This window comes from Notamacropus eugenii, chromosome 1 (assembly GCF_028372415.1).
Source record: "Notamacropus eugenii isolate mMacEug1 chromosome 1, mMacEug1.pri_v2, whole genome shotgun sequence".
In the NCBI taxonomy this organism is placed as follows: Eukaryota; Metazoa; Chordata; class Mammalia; order Diprotodontia; family Macropodidae; genus Notamacropus; species Notamacropus eugenii.
Window position 1 is genome coordinate 126,332,059 of NC_092872.1, and position 16,379 is coordinate 126,348,437.

Below are 16,379 nucleotides of genomic sequence, written 5' to 3' on the forward strand. Positions count from 1 at the left end.
CTTCGGGGTCTGTATCCTCAACACAGGGCAGCTAGGTGGCAAAATGGATTTAGGGTTAGGGTTAGAACAGCCTTGGGCTAGGAATCAGGAAGGCTCCTCTTCATGAATGCAGATCCTTCCTCCGACACTAGCTGAGCATGTCATTTAACCCTGTTTGCCTCAGTTTCCTCATCTGTAAAATGGGCTGGAGAAGTAGACAGCAGACCGCTCCAGTACCTTTGGCAAGAAGATGCCATGGGGTCCCCAGGAGTGGGACAGAACTCAACAACACCAGTCCTCCACACAGTTCCTGGCTTAACAAATGTTGACTGCCTTAATTCTGGAGCCTTCCCTCGGTTAATTATTTCCCATGTGTCCCGTAGATGGCTGGTTTGTAGGCCGTCTCCCCCATTACACTTTGAACTCCTTGAGGGCAGACTCTATTGGGATCCCCAGGGCGGGGCTTAGGGAATGTTTATTGACCCGAAGGAATTCCAGCTCCGGAGTTCTGCCACTTCCTAGAAAAAACAATTTCCTAGCTCGTGACTGAGCTCTCCACCCCGCGCAGAGAGCCCAGGGTCTGGTTTCAGCGCCCCGGGCTCCGCCGCGGGCCCCGCCCCTCCGGGCAGGCCCCGCCCCTCCGCCGCTGGCCCCGCCCCGGCCCTGGCTCCTCCCCGCCCGCCCTCCCGCCCCTCTGCCGCGGCTCAGCGGTTGGTCCCGGGGTCCTCGCCTCGCTGTCGCTCTCCCTCCCCTCCCGAGCGAGGGCTCGCAGCTGTTCGGGGGCTTCCTCCCAGAACTGGTTGTTGCGGCTTCCGCCGCCGGTGCAGGAAGATGGCGTCGGGCGGCGGCGGCGGCTGTAGTGCCTCGGAGCGTCTCCCTCCCCCCTTCCCGATCCCGGAGCCGCCGGGGCCCGAGGGGGCGGCCGGCGGGGGCGGCTCGGAGCTCGAGGCCGGGGACAGCGACGCCGAAGGCGAGGACATCTTCACGGGAGCCGCCGTGAGTCGCGGGGCCCGCTGGGCCTGGCCGTAGTCTCCGGGCCGGGGCGGGGGAGGGGTCGAGGTCGGGCGGAGGGAGCCCCGGGGCCCGGCCCCGCCCCTCAGGGCAGCGGGATGCTGGAGCCCCCTGTGGCTTCCCTGCCGGCCTCGGCTGGAGGCCCCGGAACGTAGTAGGGGACGTCGGATTGTCCGCCCCTCGGGGCTGGGGAGAGGCCGGCGGGGGCCGGGCAGAGGCCGGCGGGGCCGGGCCTCGGAGGAGCCGGTTATCCCCCCCTGGCTGGGGGGGAGGAGCCCGGGGCCGCCGGGTTCTTCCTGCGGACAGGCCTGGCTCTGTGGGTTACGAGGGATCCCGGTGTGGAAGCGCCCTCTTCCCCTCCCGGAGCCCCGAAAGGTGATGTCTGGGGGTCAGTCAGCAAACACCTCTCAGAGACCTGTCCGGAGCCGTGAGAGGCGGGGTCCGCCGGACGGGAAGCGCTCCCTGGTGGGGGAGGACGGCGCAGAGAGGGGCGCTGAACCTGGGGGGCGCCCTGGGGCCCTTCCCCACACTGGCGGGGCCTCGCCGGGGGTCCTGCGGCCCATGGACTTAGTGATGAATGGAGCCGCCTGGGGGCGGGGGGAGTCCCTGCACGGGGCAGAAAGGGGCTGCCGGCCCCCAACCTGACCCTTACACGTGTAGGGTGCCCGGTGAGTGAGTGGACGCAGATCCTGGAGAACTTTCCAGGCTTGAAGTATTGTAGCGGCGCTAAGCAGGTGGGGGTTAGCCATATCCCCAGAAGGGCTGTGTATCTGGGGGAGCCCTCTGCTGAAGGTTCGGGGGACCAGGATTCCGTGGGGACAGAGCCGCCAAAGCGCCGGGCCAGCTCTGTGACAATCCTTGGTCTAATCTCAGACTGAAACTGGGGGCGTTGGGTGACCTTATTCTACCGCAGAAAGCTTGACTAAATTTACTTAGAATTTTGATTCAGGGGAAACGAGTTGCTACGGTAACTAAAATGCCACCTAGAAGTCATCGTCAGAGCTTTCTACTTCAGTCTTAATTTGTACGAAGCCACTCCTTATCTGTCTTCTGGCCAACTAAAATTCCACTTCCAGTGCATTCCCTCTGATGATTATTTCCTATTTAACCTGTACATAGCTTGTTTGTATATATGTGTGTGTGTGTGCGCATGTGGTCTCCCCCATTTGATTATGAGCTCCTGTGGAGCAGGAACTATATTTTGCCTCTTTTTGTATGCGCTTATTTAGCGCAGTGCTTAGTAGGCACACAGTTGGCACTCATTGACTGAGTGACACTTGAGCTATGGAAAGCCTGTTGCATTCACCCATGTGAATGTACACATTCGATGGTTCACCATTCAAGTGTTCTTTTTTTTAGTCCCCAGACTTTTCAGCCCAGAGATGAATTCTGTAGAAAATTTCCCCTACATGTGTATTGGTGGATGTTCTAGAATCCTGGCATCCTAGACTAAGCTAATAAACCACATTTCCAATTCAAGCTTCTTACAGCTTCCCCATAATCAACATGTCTTGACTGAACTGTTTAGCTTTTACTCTCCCTAATTTTGATAAAGTACACAGAAACTGAAGAATTAAAATGTAGGCTGATTTACTAAGGGTTGGTTTGGGGGGTTTTTGCCTCCGAATTAACTTTTGGTGTTTCTGGAAAAAAATAATACTCTATATGTTTAGTATTCTTGATCCAAACTTAGGAAGATTTAACTATGTATCTTTTCCTGTAAAAAAACTACTCTTTTGGCTCTGCTGTCCCCTTAAAACAGTTGTATCAAACTCAAATGGAAATGGATTCCGGAAGCCCTCACATTGACTTAGAAAACCAGAAATTAACATTAATTTGTATTTATTTTGTCAAATATTTCTAATTATATTTTAATCTGGTTTGAGCAGGATTCTGCAGTGGTATTGTGTGACACCTCTGCCTTATGATATTATTTTTTTCTGTTTTATAGGATCATAGATCTGAAAGGAACCTCAGAAATCTTCTAGATCAGGGACTCTTTCTTATCTTTGGGGTCTATGGATAGATTTCAGTGGAGATATAAACTTGGGTGTTATAACTCTATTTCAATAAAATTTGTTTCATTTGTAATCCTGTTTGATTGCGTGCATATAAAATTCTGCGAATCAGTAGGCTTTACTGTACTGCTAAAGCAGTCCATGACCCCAGAAAGGCTAAAAACGAGGAAGCTGAGGCCCAAACAGGTTAAGTGACTCCCCCAAAGTCTATAGTTAGTAAACATCAGAGGCAAGAATTGAACTTAGATTCCCTCATTCCAGAGCATTGTGTGTACTATTACCACCCATAGTTTCCCCCTTTCCTCCTTTTCTCTTCCAAATTTATAGAAAGAAGACTGTCCTTTGACAGTTTCAGTCAGTTTCAGTCTGGTTTCTGTCCTTAACCACCTTTCTGGACATGTTCTCTTCTGTCACTTGTGGCCCTTTAGCCACATCTAATCATTGGCCTTTTACTAGTCCTAAACCTGGACCTCTTTAGCATTCAGCATTCCCTTCTTGCTACTGTTCTCCCTTGAATTCCCACTACACCATTGTACTCTTGTGGTTCTTTTTCCCCCTCTCTCTTTTCTGCCTCTTTTATTAGGTTCTTATCCTCTTATTCCTAAATGCAGATGTCCTCCAAATCTACCCACAGTTATTATCTCTGGGCACAGAGATTATCTCTTTTATCTCCACTCCAGTCTTTTATTGTCCCCTGGAGGCATTTGGAAATCTCCACTTTGCTGTCCCTAAGTTATCTCAGTGTGTCCCAAACTCAACTACCTTGTCTTCTAGTGCTGCTTCTGCCAATGTTTCTATTTAGGATCATAGATCAAGAGTTGAAAAGGACCTTAAAGTCTTCGAGTTCAGACACTCTCCTATTACGGACTGAGACCTAGAGAGGCTGTAGTGACCTCCCCAAGATCACCCAGGAAGTATGTAGCAGAGCTGGTATTCATCCCCAGATTCTCTGACTCCAAATCCAGTATTCTTTCCAGTGTACCATGCTGTCTTCTTTAGATTAGTCCTTGACTCCTCTTTCTCTTTTACACCCTACTTTCAATCAGTGGCCATACGCATTGAATGCAGTATCAACACATATGTCCGCTTCTTTCCATTCTCACTACAACCACCCTAGGTTTTTGTTACCTCCTTGCCTGGATTATTGTAATAATTGTAATATTGTAATAATCTGATAAATAATCTAATAGCATCCCTCCAGTCCATCCTTCACACTTCTCTTTGAGTAATATTCCTATTAAACTGTCTGATAACCTACTCAGAAGCATAATCTGATATTCAAGACTTTTCATGGTCTGGCTCTAGTCTGTCATTCCAGCCTTAGTTAAAACCACAAACTACCCATTGTCATTTACATTCTCTCATTCTTTGTTGTTTTGACCCTCTATTATCCCCCAGTTTTTACGTATGTTGTTCCTCAGGCCTGGAACAAAAATTTCATCCCCAGTCTGTTAAAATTCATTCCCTCAAGACCTAACTGGAATGCTGTCTACTCCAGGAATTCTTTCTGGATTAAACTCCTCCTCATCTGCTCCCCATCTGAAAGTGATCTCAGAGTTCTCAAATCATCTTGTTCCTGCCTCTGCTTTGCATTTCTTACGTTTTTGCCTTGTATTTATGTACGTTCTCTCTCTCTTTCTGTCTTATTTCATAGTACTTTGCACATAGTAGGTATTTAATAAGTGTTGGTTGAATTGGAGTCATCTTACAACAAATTTATCTGTGTTGTTTTTTGGTTACTTTTTTAGTTAATAATGGTATCCCATGTGGGCCAGAGTATAATTAGAAAGGTAAGTTGACAAAAGATAATGCATCTTAGGCCTGTACAATTTTCATACTGTCAATAATAGTATGTATGTCATTTCCGTCTCATTAATGTGATAGTTGTTGCTATTAATCACCACATCTAGGAAATAGGGTTGTAGGGACTGTAGAAATACTACACTAATTCATTACTAGTGAAGTTGTCTGTCTATCCATTCTAGAAAGAAATTTGTAGTTATTGAAGAAAGTTAAAGTATGCAGCGCCTTTTGACCCACAGATTTTCACTGTTGGCATAAACCCCAAGGAGGTTAATGTTAAAAAGAAGGGTCTCACCTATACCAAAATATTTATGGCATCCCTTTTTATGATAACAAAGAACTCAAAACAAAGTAGGTGTTCATCATTTTAGTGGACAAATATTTGTGGTATATGAATGTAATGGTATATCACTGTGCCAAAGAAATGATGACTGTAATGAATGCAGAGAGCAGAGGAAGACTTTTAAGAACTGATGCAAAATGAAATAAACAGAACTGGGAAACAGTATCCACAATAAGTGCCAAAGTGGGAAGAAGAGCAGCAGCGACACAAATGTAGTTGAAAGGTGTGAAATTATGACCAAATCTGGTTCCAAAGAAGAGAGATCAGAAAGCACCTTCCCTGCTTTGCTGAAGTAGGTATATGCTAAAAGGTAGAAATAGACCCTTTACCCAGCAGTCAAGGTCTTCTGCTATCACTCTAGCCTTACTTTATACTACTAAATAAGATCAGTCAGGGTGTGTGTTCATCCTTCCTTGCGGAAGAAGACCACACCATCAGAGAGATGATGACATGACTTGCCTTGACTTTGTTTTGAGTGAGGGAGGGCTGTGCAGGTCACCAGCCTCACTTCTCCACAGCCTTCTGAATCCAGTGACCAAATACTGACCCAGATGACCCAGGATGAGGCCATTGGGGTTAAGTGACTTGCCCAAGGTTACACAGCTAGTGAGTGTGAAGTGTCTGAGGTGAGATTTGAACTCAGGTCCTCCTGCACCACCTAGCTGCCCCACAGGAATATGAGATAGTATCTGGGATAAGAAGTAGACTATGATTTCATTGGAATAGGGGGCTCATAAATGAGGAAACTCTCTCTACTAAAATACAGGTTGGCCCTGTTGCAGCAACTTCCAGCCTCAGAGTTACCAAGGGCACTGAGAGTTTATGTGCCTCTCTTAGGGTCATACAGCCAGTATGTATCAAGGAGAAGAAAGTAAACATCAAAGTCTTCCTGGCTCGGAAATCAGGTCTGTGTCCTCAGGCTGACTTATACATAGTGTTGTAACAATGATCATGGAGGATCTAGTCAGTATGCTGTTTCTGGGTATGCTCTAGGAATTTCTGGACCTACTTTGTGCCAGACACTACACTGAGAGATTACAAAGAAATGTAACAGATGTTCCCTTCTCTTGAGGAATTTCAAATCAAATGGAGGAGACTTCCAGCAAATAATTTTCTCCTTTGTTTCGTTATCCTTTATTGTTCTCTAGGTGGAACCCTGCAGCAGCTTTAGGCTTTTCTGATGTATTGTTTAATTTTATTAATTTTTTTCTCTTATTCTTTATTATAAGAGATGACTCTCTGGGGAGGGGAAACAGAAAAAATGGAAAATGTAGGTGATTAAAAATATGTAAATTGAAATTTATTTTAAAGTTGTTTCATCCAGTATATCATTTCGTGCTGTAAAATGTTTTAAACTCATAGAGTAATAGAAAATATAAGCAGAGAAACAAGCAGTTTTATGTCTTTCAGACTCTAGATATGACACCAGAGCCAGTGTTCTTTCTAGTGTCCCACACTGCCTCCCTGTAAAGATGGGTGATGATAGGACCCAGGGGTTTGAAACAAATTATAGATATGTGCTTTCAGGAGTTAGGTCAGACTCTGGCATGTTTACTGTGACGTGTAAGGATTTGCTATATTCTTACGCTTGTTCAGTTTTCACGGCAGTTCAAATAACTTCACCATTGTGGTTAATGTTGAGGAAAGACACTGGACTCAGACATTTTTCTTCTCTGTTTTATTTGTTTGTTTGTTTCTCCCAGGCTTGTTAAATCATCAGGGGCATAAGGCTATGACAAACTGATTGTACATTTGGTCTTGTGGTCAGGAGCACCTCTTTAGAGCTGCTCTGAAAATAAACTACTTTTTTTTCTGGAAACTTTTTTCTTAGTAAAGTGGACAATCATTATATTAGGGCAGCATTCTGCCTTTACTGCAGATTTTAATTGAATTTCAGCTTTTTTCCTGATTCATTGAGAATATGTGTTTTTCGCAATACTACTTCATTAAGTGTTCTTTGGCCCATTTATAAAATGACTATATAATAGTCTTTTAATTTGGGACTCTGTAATCTTAGGGAAACTGTAGTATAAAAACACTCTACTATAATTCTTTAAATTATTTATTTAAATTGCATTTTAGCCAAAAATTCCAGTAGTATTATTTTTAAAAAGAAAATAGAAGAAAACCTAGTGACCCATCTTATTCATGTATCATCATTCAACAAGACCATATTAAGTGCCTACAATGTTCCAGGCACTGTACTAGGTGCATGATATAACGTGGTTTGTTTGTTTTTTTAACAATCCTGCTCTCATTTGGAACTGTACCCAAAAGGCTATAAAAATATGCGTACCCTTTGACCCAGCAATACCACTTCTAGGCCTGTATCCCAAACAGATCATAAAAATGGAAAAAGGAACCACGTGTGCAAAAATATTTTTAACAGCTCTTCTTGTGGTGGTCAAGAATTGGAAATTGAGGGGATGCCCATCAGTTGGGGAATGGCTGAACAAGTTGTGGTATATGAATGTAATGGAATACTATTGTGCTATAAGAAGTGATGAGCACGCAGACTTCAGAAAAACCTGGACAGACTTGTATGAACTGATTCTGAGTGAAGTGAGCAGAACCGAGAGAACATTGCACGCAGTAACAGCCACGTTGCGTGATGACTGACTTTAACAGACTTAGCCCCTCTCAGCAATGCAGTGACCTAAAACAGTTCCAAAGGACTCATGATGGAAAATGCCATCCACATCCACAGAAAGAACTGTGGAGTTTGAATATAGACCAAAGTTTGGTTTGGGGTTTTTTTCTTTCTCATGCTTCCTCCCATTTGTTCTAATTCTTCCATACAACATGATTAATGTGAAAATATATTTAATAGGAATTTACATGTAGAACCTATATCAGATTACATGCAGTCTTGAGGAGGGGGGAAAGGCAGAGAAAATTTAAAACTTGTGGAAGTGAATGTTGAAAACCAAAAAGAAATTTAAAAAAATACAGTTTGAGTGTAGATCGAAACATACCATATACTCTCTTTTTTTGTTTTGGTTTTTCTTTTTCATGGTTCTTCCCATTCATTCTAATTCTTCTGTGCAACATGACTAATAGTAAAATATGTTTAATAAGAATGTATACGTAGAGCCTGTATTGGATTGCACACTGTCATCTTGGGAGGGAGGGAGGAGGAGAAGAAGGGGGAGAAAATTTAAAGCTTATAGAAGTGAATATTGAAAAGTAAAAATAAGTTAATTCATTTTAAAAAAATCCTGCTCTCAAGGATCCAACGTTCTCTTAGGAGACCACACATAAACACACACACACACAGTAATTTGGGGAGGGAGAGAGGGAAGATATTAATAGAGAAATTAGAGAAGACTTCATGTAGGAGGTGCTTGAGTTTAGTCATAAAGGAAGCAAGTGATTCTGAGAGGATGTGAAGAGGCAGTGTATTCTAGGAATGGGGGACAGGCCATACAAAGGAATGGAAAACAAATGAGTTTGTGGGTAGAATTTTCCCTAAATATCTTAGCCCATGTTCAAATCTTCCTCCTTTGTTATCTCTTCCTTTTCCTGCTACCTGCTAATCAGATGTAGTAGACAATGTTTTGAATATTTAACCATATTCACAAATCCACAATAAACCTACCCAAATCCTGATGAGGGGCAGGCATCTGGAGTAGAGCAGAAATTACACTGGGTTTTCAGGCAGATCACTGGGTTCAGTGATCAGTTTTGCTGCTTTGATAGCTACAGGACCTTGAGCAAGCTGCTTTACCTTCCTGAGCTTGGGTTTCCCTTGTCTATAAAATGGTGCAACTTCCTGACCTACCTTTTCATAGTATTCTTTTGCGGATCAAATGAGAGCTTATGTAAAGTGCTTTCTAAATCTATAAAGTGTATAAATATGGTCTATTCTTGATAATTCCCAGTCTCTTTGGATCTTGAATTTTAAGCTAATATCATCTATTCACATTAACTGTTGAAGAAGCGTGATGTATGAAGGGGTTGTTCTCCCACCTTAAAGAGTAAATATGTTGAATATTCCTTGAATATGGCCCAAATATGCCAGTTTCATTTTTAAAAACCAGTGTGATTATCCTCTCGTCATTTGGGAGGCTTCCCTGGGGCTCTGACAGGGTCAGTTCACCGATTTAAACAGTTGTCCTTGTGTTGTGCTACAGCTGACTTCTTAGGGTGTGCGTTCCTTGAGGCCCTTCTCCTTGCCAAGGCAAGTTCTTCTACAAACATGAGATCCTGTCCCATCCCATTTTCTCTAACCTGTTGCTCCCTTCACTATCCCTCTTCTCATTTTCTCCATATCTGCTGGCTGCTTCCCTACTGCTTATAAACATGCCCATGTAGACTCCATCCTTAAAAAACTGCCCACTTCTATTTATCCTTGCTGGCTCTTGCCCCCTGTCTCCTCCTTTTTGTGGCTGACTCCTTGTTATCTACAATGGCTGCTTCTACCTCTTTTCCTCTTCTTAACTCCGCTGTCTGGCTTCCAGCTCCAACACTCAACCGAATCTACTCTCACTAGAGTTACCAAAGAGCTTTTAATCACCAAACCTAATGACCTTTTCTCAGTCCTTCTTAACCTCCTTAACCACTCTGGTTTTTGGTACTGTTCATGGCCCTCTTTTTCTTAATGTTTTCTCCTCTCTAGGTTTCCATGACACTACTCTAAGCCTCCCTCAAGTAACTCCTTCTGAATCTTATCTGCCCATTAGTGGTGGATGCTTCATTCTCTCTCACAAATTGTCCTGGAGCTCTTCCTTTTCTCTGCTCCCTTTTTCTCTTGGTGATCTTATCAGCTCCCAAGGATTCAGTTATCATTTTCATGCTGATTATTCTGAGAGCTACTTATTTAACCCTGCCTTCTCTCCTAACTACTAGACCAGCATCTCCAGCAGGCTATTTAAACATCTCCAACAAGATGTCTCATGGACATTTTAAACTTAGCATGTCCAAAACTGAACTCATTGTCTTTCCCTCTAAATCTCCCTCTCCTCCAAACTTCCCTGTTATTATGGAGGGTACCATTGTCCCCCCAATACCCCAGGCTTGAAACCTAGGTGTCATCCTTGACACTTTATTGTCTCTTACTCTGACATCCACTCTGTTACCAAGTCTGGTCATTTCTACCCTTGTATATGCTCCACCATTTCTGGCCTTCCTGGCTTCCTTCAGGTTACAGCTAAAATCCTACCATCTACATGAAACCTTTCCAGGTCCTTCTTAATCTTAGTGCTTTCCTCTGAGATTATCTCCAGTTTATTGTGTGTGTGTGTATTTTGTATGTACATAAATCCATCCTCAGCTTTCCCAGGGATAACATTCCTAGAAAATGGTGAGAAAGAAAAAAATGTGAATGTTGATACATTGAACCTGTGGGAAATAGTGAGTTAGGTTTCAGTGATCACCAGAAACTATAATCTTTTCCTAGAGGTTGCTGAAAACTACTATAGACCTTTCCACCTTAGCTACCCTCTTAAAACCAAAAAAGAGGTGGCTAGGACTTTATTTTTTCAAGGACATTATCATTTTTATTTTATTTTCTCCAGTTACATGTGTAAGCAATTTTTAGCATTTGGTTGTTTTTTTTTTAAGTTTTAAGTTCTAGTTCTCTTTCCTTCCCTCTACTCCTTGAGATAATAAGCTATCTGATATAGGTTATACATTTCATGTAAAATATTTCCATATTAACCATATTATACAAGAAAATGCAAACAAAAAAGAAAGAAAGAAATAGTGCTCTTTGGTCTGTATTCAGATGGCATCAATTCTTTCTCTGGAGGCAGATAAGCATTTTTCCTCGTGAATCCTTTGGGGTTGTCTTCCGTCATTGTATTGCTGAAAATCGCTGTCCTTCACAATTGTTCATCATACAATATTGCTGTTAGCGTGTAAAGTGTTCTTCTGGTTCTGCTCACTTCACTTTGTATCAGTTCTTGTAAGTCCAGTTTTTTTCCTGACATCATCCTGCTTGTCATTTCTCATAGTAATGTTCCATTACAATCATATACTTGTTCAGCTATTCCCCAATTGATGGGCTCCCCACAATTTCTAATTCTTAGCTGCCACAATATTTTTGTACAAATAGGTTCGTCTACCCCTTTTTCTCCCCTTTCTTTTTTTACTCTCTGGGATGCAGACATAGTGGTGGTATTGCTGGCTCAAAGGGTGTGCACAGCTTTATAGCCCTTTGGGCATAGTTGCAAATCACTCTCCAGAGTAGCTGGATCACTTCGTAATTCCTCCATAATTCCTCCAACAGTGCATTAATGTCCCAGTTTTCCCACCTCCCTGCCAACATTTGTCATTTTTCTTTTTTGTCGTATTAGCCACTCAGATGGTTTTGAGGTGGTATCTCACAGTTGTTTTAATTTGCATTCTTCTAATCAATAGTGCATTAGTGCATTTTTTCATGACTATAGATAACTTTCTCCATCTGAAAACTGCCTTTGACCATTTGTCATTTGGAGGATAACTTTTATTCTTAGAAATTTGACTCAGTTCTCTATGTATTTGAGAAATGAAGTCTTTATCAGAGTTACTTGCTGTAAAAAAAAAAAAAATCCCCCCAGTTTTCTGCTTTCATTCTAATTTTATTGGCATTGGTTTTGTTTGTGCAAAAACTTCTTAATTTTATACAATCAAAACTATCCATTTTATGTTTCGTAGAGCTCTTTAGATTTTGTTTGATTCTGATTTCTTCCCTTATCCACAGATCTGACAGGTGAACTATTCTGTGCTCTCCTCATTTGCTTTTGATATCACCCTTTACATGTAAACACTGTAGCCATTTTGTCCTTATATTGGGATGTGGTAGGAGATGTTGGTCTCTACCTACTTTTTGCCGTACTGTTTTCCAGTTTTCCCAGCAGTTTTTGTCAAATAATGAGTTTGTCCTAAAAGCTTGAATCTTTGGGTTTATCAAATACTCAATCACTCTGGCCATTTACTGCAATTGTATTGTGTTACCTGATCTATTCCACTGAATCACCCCTCTGTTTCCTAGTACTGGGCAGGTTTGGATTACTGCTGTATGACAGTGTGAGATCTGTACATGGTCAGGCCACGCTTTTTTTTTACCTTGATTTTCTTGATATTCTTGATCTTTTGTTCTTCCAGGTGAATTTTGTTATTATTTTGTTCTAGCTCTATAAAATAATTTATATATAATGTTTAATAATTTGATTGGTATGGCACTGAATAGATTAATTTGGGTAAAATTGTCATTTTTATTAGCTTGGCCTCCCCCTGGATTGCAGGGGCTTGAGTTGCTTATTATGGAGGAACCTGAGACTGGCAAGGTCTTGACATCACTTATTCCACTCCAGATTTACAGCAGTGGTGAATCAGATCAATGAAGCAGCTATAGGATGCCAGCTAACCCACAGATTTGCATACATCAGGCCTCTCCTTTTTTTCTGTACTATGCATAGCTGAAAATATGCACAGAGGCCAATGCAAAAGTGAAAATGAAGCTACTAATAAAATCATGTAAATGCTTCACATTGCAAAAGTTAAATGTGCAAATTTTGAGGATCAACTCTCACTGTTTTCATGTTGCCTCCGCAGTTACTCTTTGAGCTCCTTAAGATCAGGGACTGGCTTTCTTTGCGTGTCCAGTACTTAGCAGAGTTTCTGGCACATAGTAGGACCTTAATAGACATTTGCTGACTGACTGAAGAAGGGACAATTAAGTGGAACTTAATAGCTATCTTTGGAGGCATACAATGTATGACTCCAGAGGAGAGAACCAAATGGTTGTTTGTCCTTCATTCTTGAAGAGGACCATGACATGAGGAAGGTGATGCCATGCCTTGCAAGTGAATTGGATTTAAGTGTGGGAGGCTGTGCAGAGTCACCAGCCTCACTTTCTCCTCTGGAGCCATCTGGGTCCAATGGCAAGATGTAGATCAGGACTGGAGATGGCCTCCAGACAGAACCAGGAATAATGGGTAGAAGATGCAGAGATGCAAACTTAGGCTTGATGTTAGGAAAAATTTCCTAATAATTAGAGTTGTCCAAAAATGAAATGAGCTGCTTTCCTCATTGATGGTCTTCAGAGAGAGACTGAATGATCCTTTGTCAGATATGTTGTAGTTGGGATCCCTTTAAGGTATGGGTTGAATAGGTTATATCTGAGATTTCCTTCCAGCTATAAAATTCTGTGATTCTGTGAAATGAAATTTTTTAAATGTCCTTTTAAAGTATCTTGGATGCAGTAAAAATGTCAGATACTAAGCCAGTAAATGACTTTTGAGTCATATCCAGGGCCTAATAAGAGCCAGAAAAGCAGAATTGTTGAGTTTGAGAGCTTTGCAGAAGAATATTACTGTGAAACCTTGCAGGGTGGTGACTCAAGAGTATTCCTGTGGGCAGCAATGTGCATCCATGCTTCCTAAGCAAAGAAAACTCCCTCAGGGTGTCCAGCTTCAGTCTTTTGAGTAACGAATTAGTATCATATAATGGAAAGAATGTTTTCATAACACTTGTAGCCTTACTTAAGAAACTAACTAGACTCTGTCAGTTTAGGTGAAGGAGTAACAATAGCAGTGATAATAATAATTAACAGGCACTGTACTAAAGTCAGGCATCTCACAGTGTGGCTGTGACTGTGTCCGATGTTCTCCTGGTTCTGCTCCCCTCAATCAGCATCAGTTCATAGAAGTCTTTCCAGGTTTTTCTGAAGTCCACCTGCTCATCGTTGCTTATAGCACAATAGTAGTAGTACTCCATTCCATTCATATACCACAACTTGTTCAACCATTCCCCAACGGACGGATTTCAATTTCCAATTCTTTGCCACCACAAAAAGGAACTACTTTTGTACATGTGGTTCCTTTTCCCATTTTTATGATCTCTTTAGGATACAGGCCTAGAAGTGGTATTGCTGGGTCAAAGGGTATGCACATTTTTATAGCCCTTTGGGTATAATTCCAGATTGCTCTCCAGAATGGTTGGATCAGGTCACAACTCCACAACAAGGCATTAGTGTTCCAACTTTCCCACATCTTCTCCAGCATTTATAATCTTCCTGTTTTGTCACGTTAGCCAGTCTGGTAGGTGTGATGGGGTACCTCAGAGTTATTTTGACATGAAGGCACTTTTGATGGAACTGTGAACTGGTCCAGCTGTAGAAAGTGTCAGCCGGCAATCACAGCACCGATTTTGAAATTGTGTCCCTAAAACCATAAGACTTGGCATACCTTTTGTCTCAGCATTACTACTCCTAGGTCTTGTAACCCAAAGAGAGCAAAGACAGAGGAAAGGGCCCAAATGTACAAAGATATTTATGGCAGCTCTTTTTGCAGTGGCAAAGAATTGGATGGAAACTGAGGGGTTCCCACAAATTGGGAAATGGTTGAACAGATTTTGGCACATGAATTTGATGGAATTCTACTAGGATATTCGGAATGATGAAGGCGGCGGTTTCGGAGAAACCTATTAAAGATTTGAATGAATTGTTGCAAAGTGAAGTGAGCAAAATCAGGAGAACAATTTATACAGTAACAGCAGCATTTTAAAGACAACAAACTTTGAAAGACTTAAGAACTCTGATTAATGTAGTGACCAGCCATTATTCCAGAGGACTCCTGATGAAATGGTGTGTCTGCATACCAGGAATGCAGATTCAGTTATATTTCCCCCCTCCCCCAGATATGGCAGATTTTTATTATTTGAGGAAAAAAAATCAAGTGTTATTGCCCCACAGTTCAGGCATTTGTATTGTTTGACTGCATATTTGTTATAAGGGTCTTGTTTTTGTTTTCCCAATGGATGTTAAAGGATAAAATAGATTTTTATTCATTGAAAAAAAATTAAAAGAATAAACTTTGGTCCATAAAAATGGCTGTCTTGGACTGAAATCTTACCTCTTAAAGGAGTGAAAAAAACTGTTTTATCCTTTTATATAGGGGATCAAAAAAAAATAGAAAAGAGATGGGAAAATATTTATTCCCTGGCTTTATTCACTATAGTTTAAATCAATGTTTTTTCATTCTGCTGAAGTTGTTTCTTTAGGGATAAAGGGGTGGGGAATCTGTGACCTTAGAGGCCACTTGTGACCCTCTAGGTCCTTGGTTACAACCTTTTGACTGAATCAAAGGGCCACTTGAGGACCTAGAGGGCCACATGTGGTCTCTAAAGTAGCAGGTTCCCCCTCTCTGGCTTAAGCCAACGTTTTTGAAACCTCTCTGAAGCTCTAATAAGTTTTAAGCATGCCAGACCTCAAAGCAGAACTTACTTGTAGAAATACACTGCCCATTTGTCATATTCAGCATATATGTTCTCATTCCATGTATTAGGAACAGCAGTTTCTCATTCTGTGTGTAGATGGGGATATGTACACACACAGGACCACTTTCTGAAAATTTAACTGCTTTTTTTGTATTGATAATTTTTTATTTGATTATTTGAATTTGATTTAACAAGCTACTCTAAGTAAACTATTCATTGTATAATAGGGATAAACAATCAAATACTATATTAATTTATAATTAGTTCACTATTCCCATGGGACAAATTATCTTTTAATTTCTATTAAATTGTAATTATATAAATATTAAATTAGTATAGTATTGATACTATCTATTGCTCAAATTTTATACCAAGTTTTTTTATTGTCTTTATTCATCCTAGGTTGCTTTCATTAATTATTGTTTTCATTTAGATACTATATATTGACTGTGATCTTAATTATATTATCATATAATTATATGTTAACTATATAATTAATATTATTGGCATGTTAATTATAAGTTAATACTCTGCACATTAATGGGGAAGTTCAGTTCTGTTTCTAGCTAGACAGACCCTGAGGCTCAAGAGTTCTTCTGATGAACAAGCTTGAATCATCATTAATTAAAACACTGGTATCCTCTCACCCTGTTTGGTATTGCCTTTTAAACAAGGAATGGTGGGAAGTAGATTATGCTAGGTACGAGAGGAGATACTAAATTTATATGAGTAGGGTTACCACTTGTTTTTATAGTTGATACTATCTGATATGTAAACTAAAATCCCTCCAAGCCTTTCCTTGTTAATTCTAGTGCCTTCCCTCTGCTAGTTATTTCCTGTTTATCTTGTTTATAGCTGCTCTGTGCATGTTTGCTTGTATGTTATCTCCTTCATTAGATTGTGGCTTCCTTGAGCACAGGAACTCTTTTGTCTCTTTTTGTATCCCCAGCACTTAGCACAGTGCCAGGCACGTAACAGGTGCTTAATAAAGAAATGCCTGTTGAGCCACTGACTAATAGAGAGCA

The 16,379-nt window shown here is 41.5% G+C and overlaps 1 protein-coding gene across 4 annotated transcripts in view; it reads left to right on the plus strand.

Annotated features, from left to right (window-relative positions):
• Nucleotides 1-658: 658 nt before the first annotated feature.
• SNX1 (sorting nexin 1) overlaps nucleotides 659-16,379 on the plus strand; it is a 63,476-nt gene continuing 47,755 nt past the window's right edge. For 2 of the 4 annotated variants that reach the window (XM_072613575.1, XM_072613567.1), the window contains exon 1: nucleotides 689-975. In XM_072613575.1, the coding sequence (XP_072469676.1) occupies nucleotides 811-975 (165 nt within the window). In that variant the 5' untranslated portion in view covers nucleotides 689-810. Of the gene's footprint in view, nucleotides 976-16,379 lie in introns of all 4 variants that reach the window. The other 2 variants (XM_072613593.1, XM_072613585.1) reach the window with 2 other exon arrangements.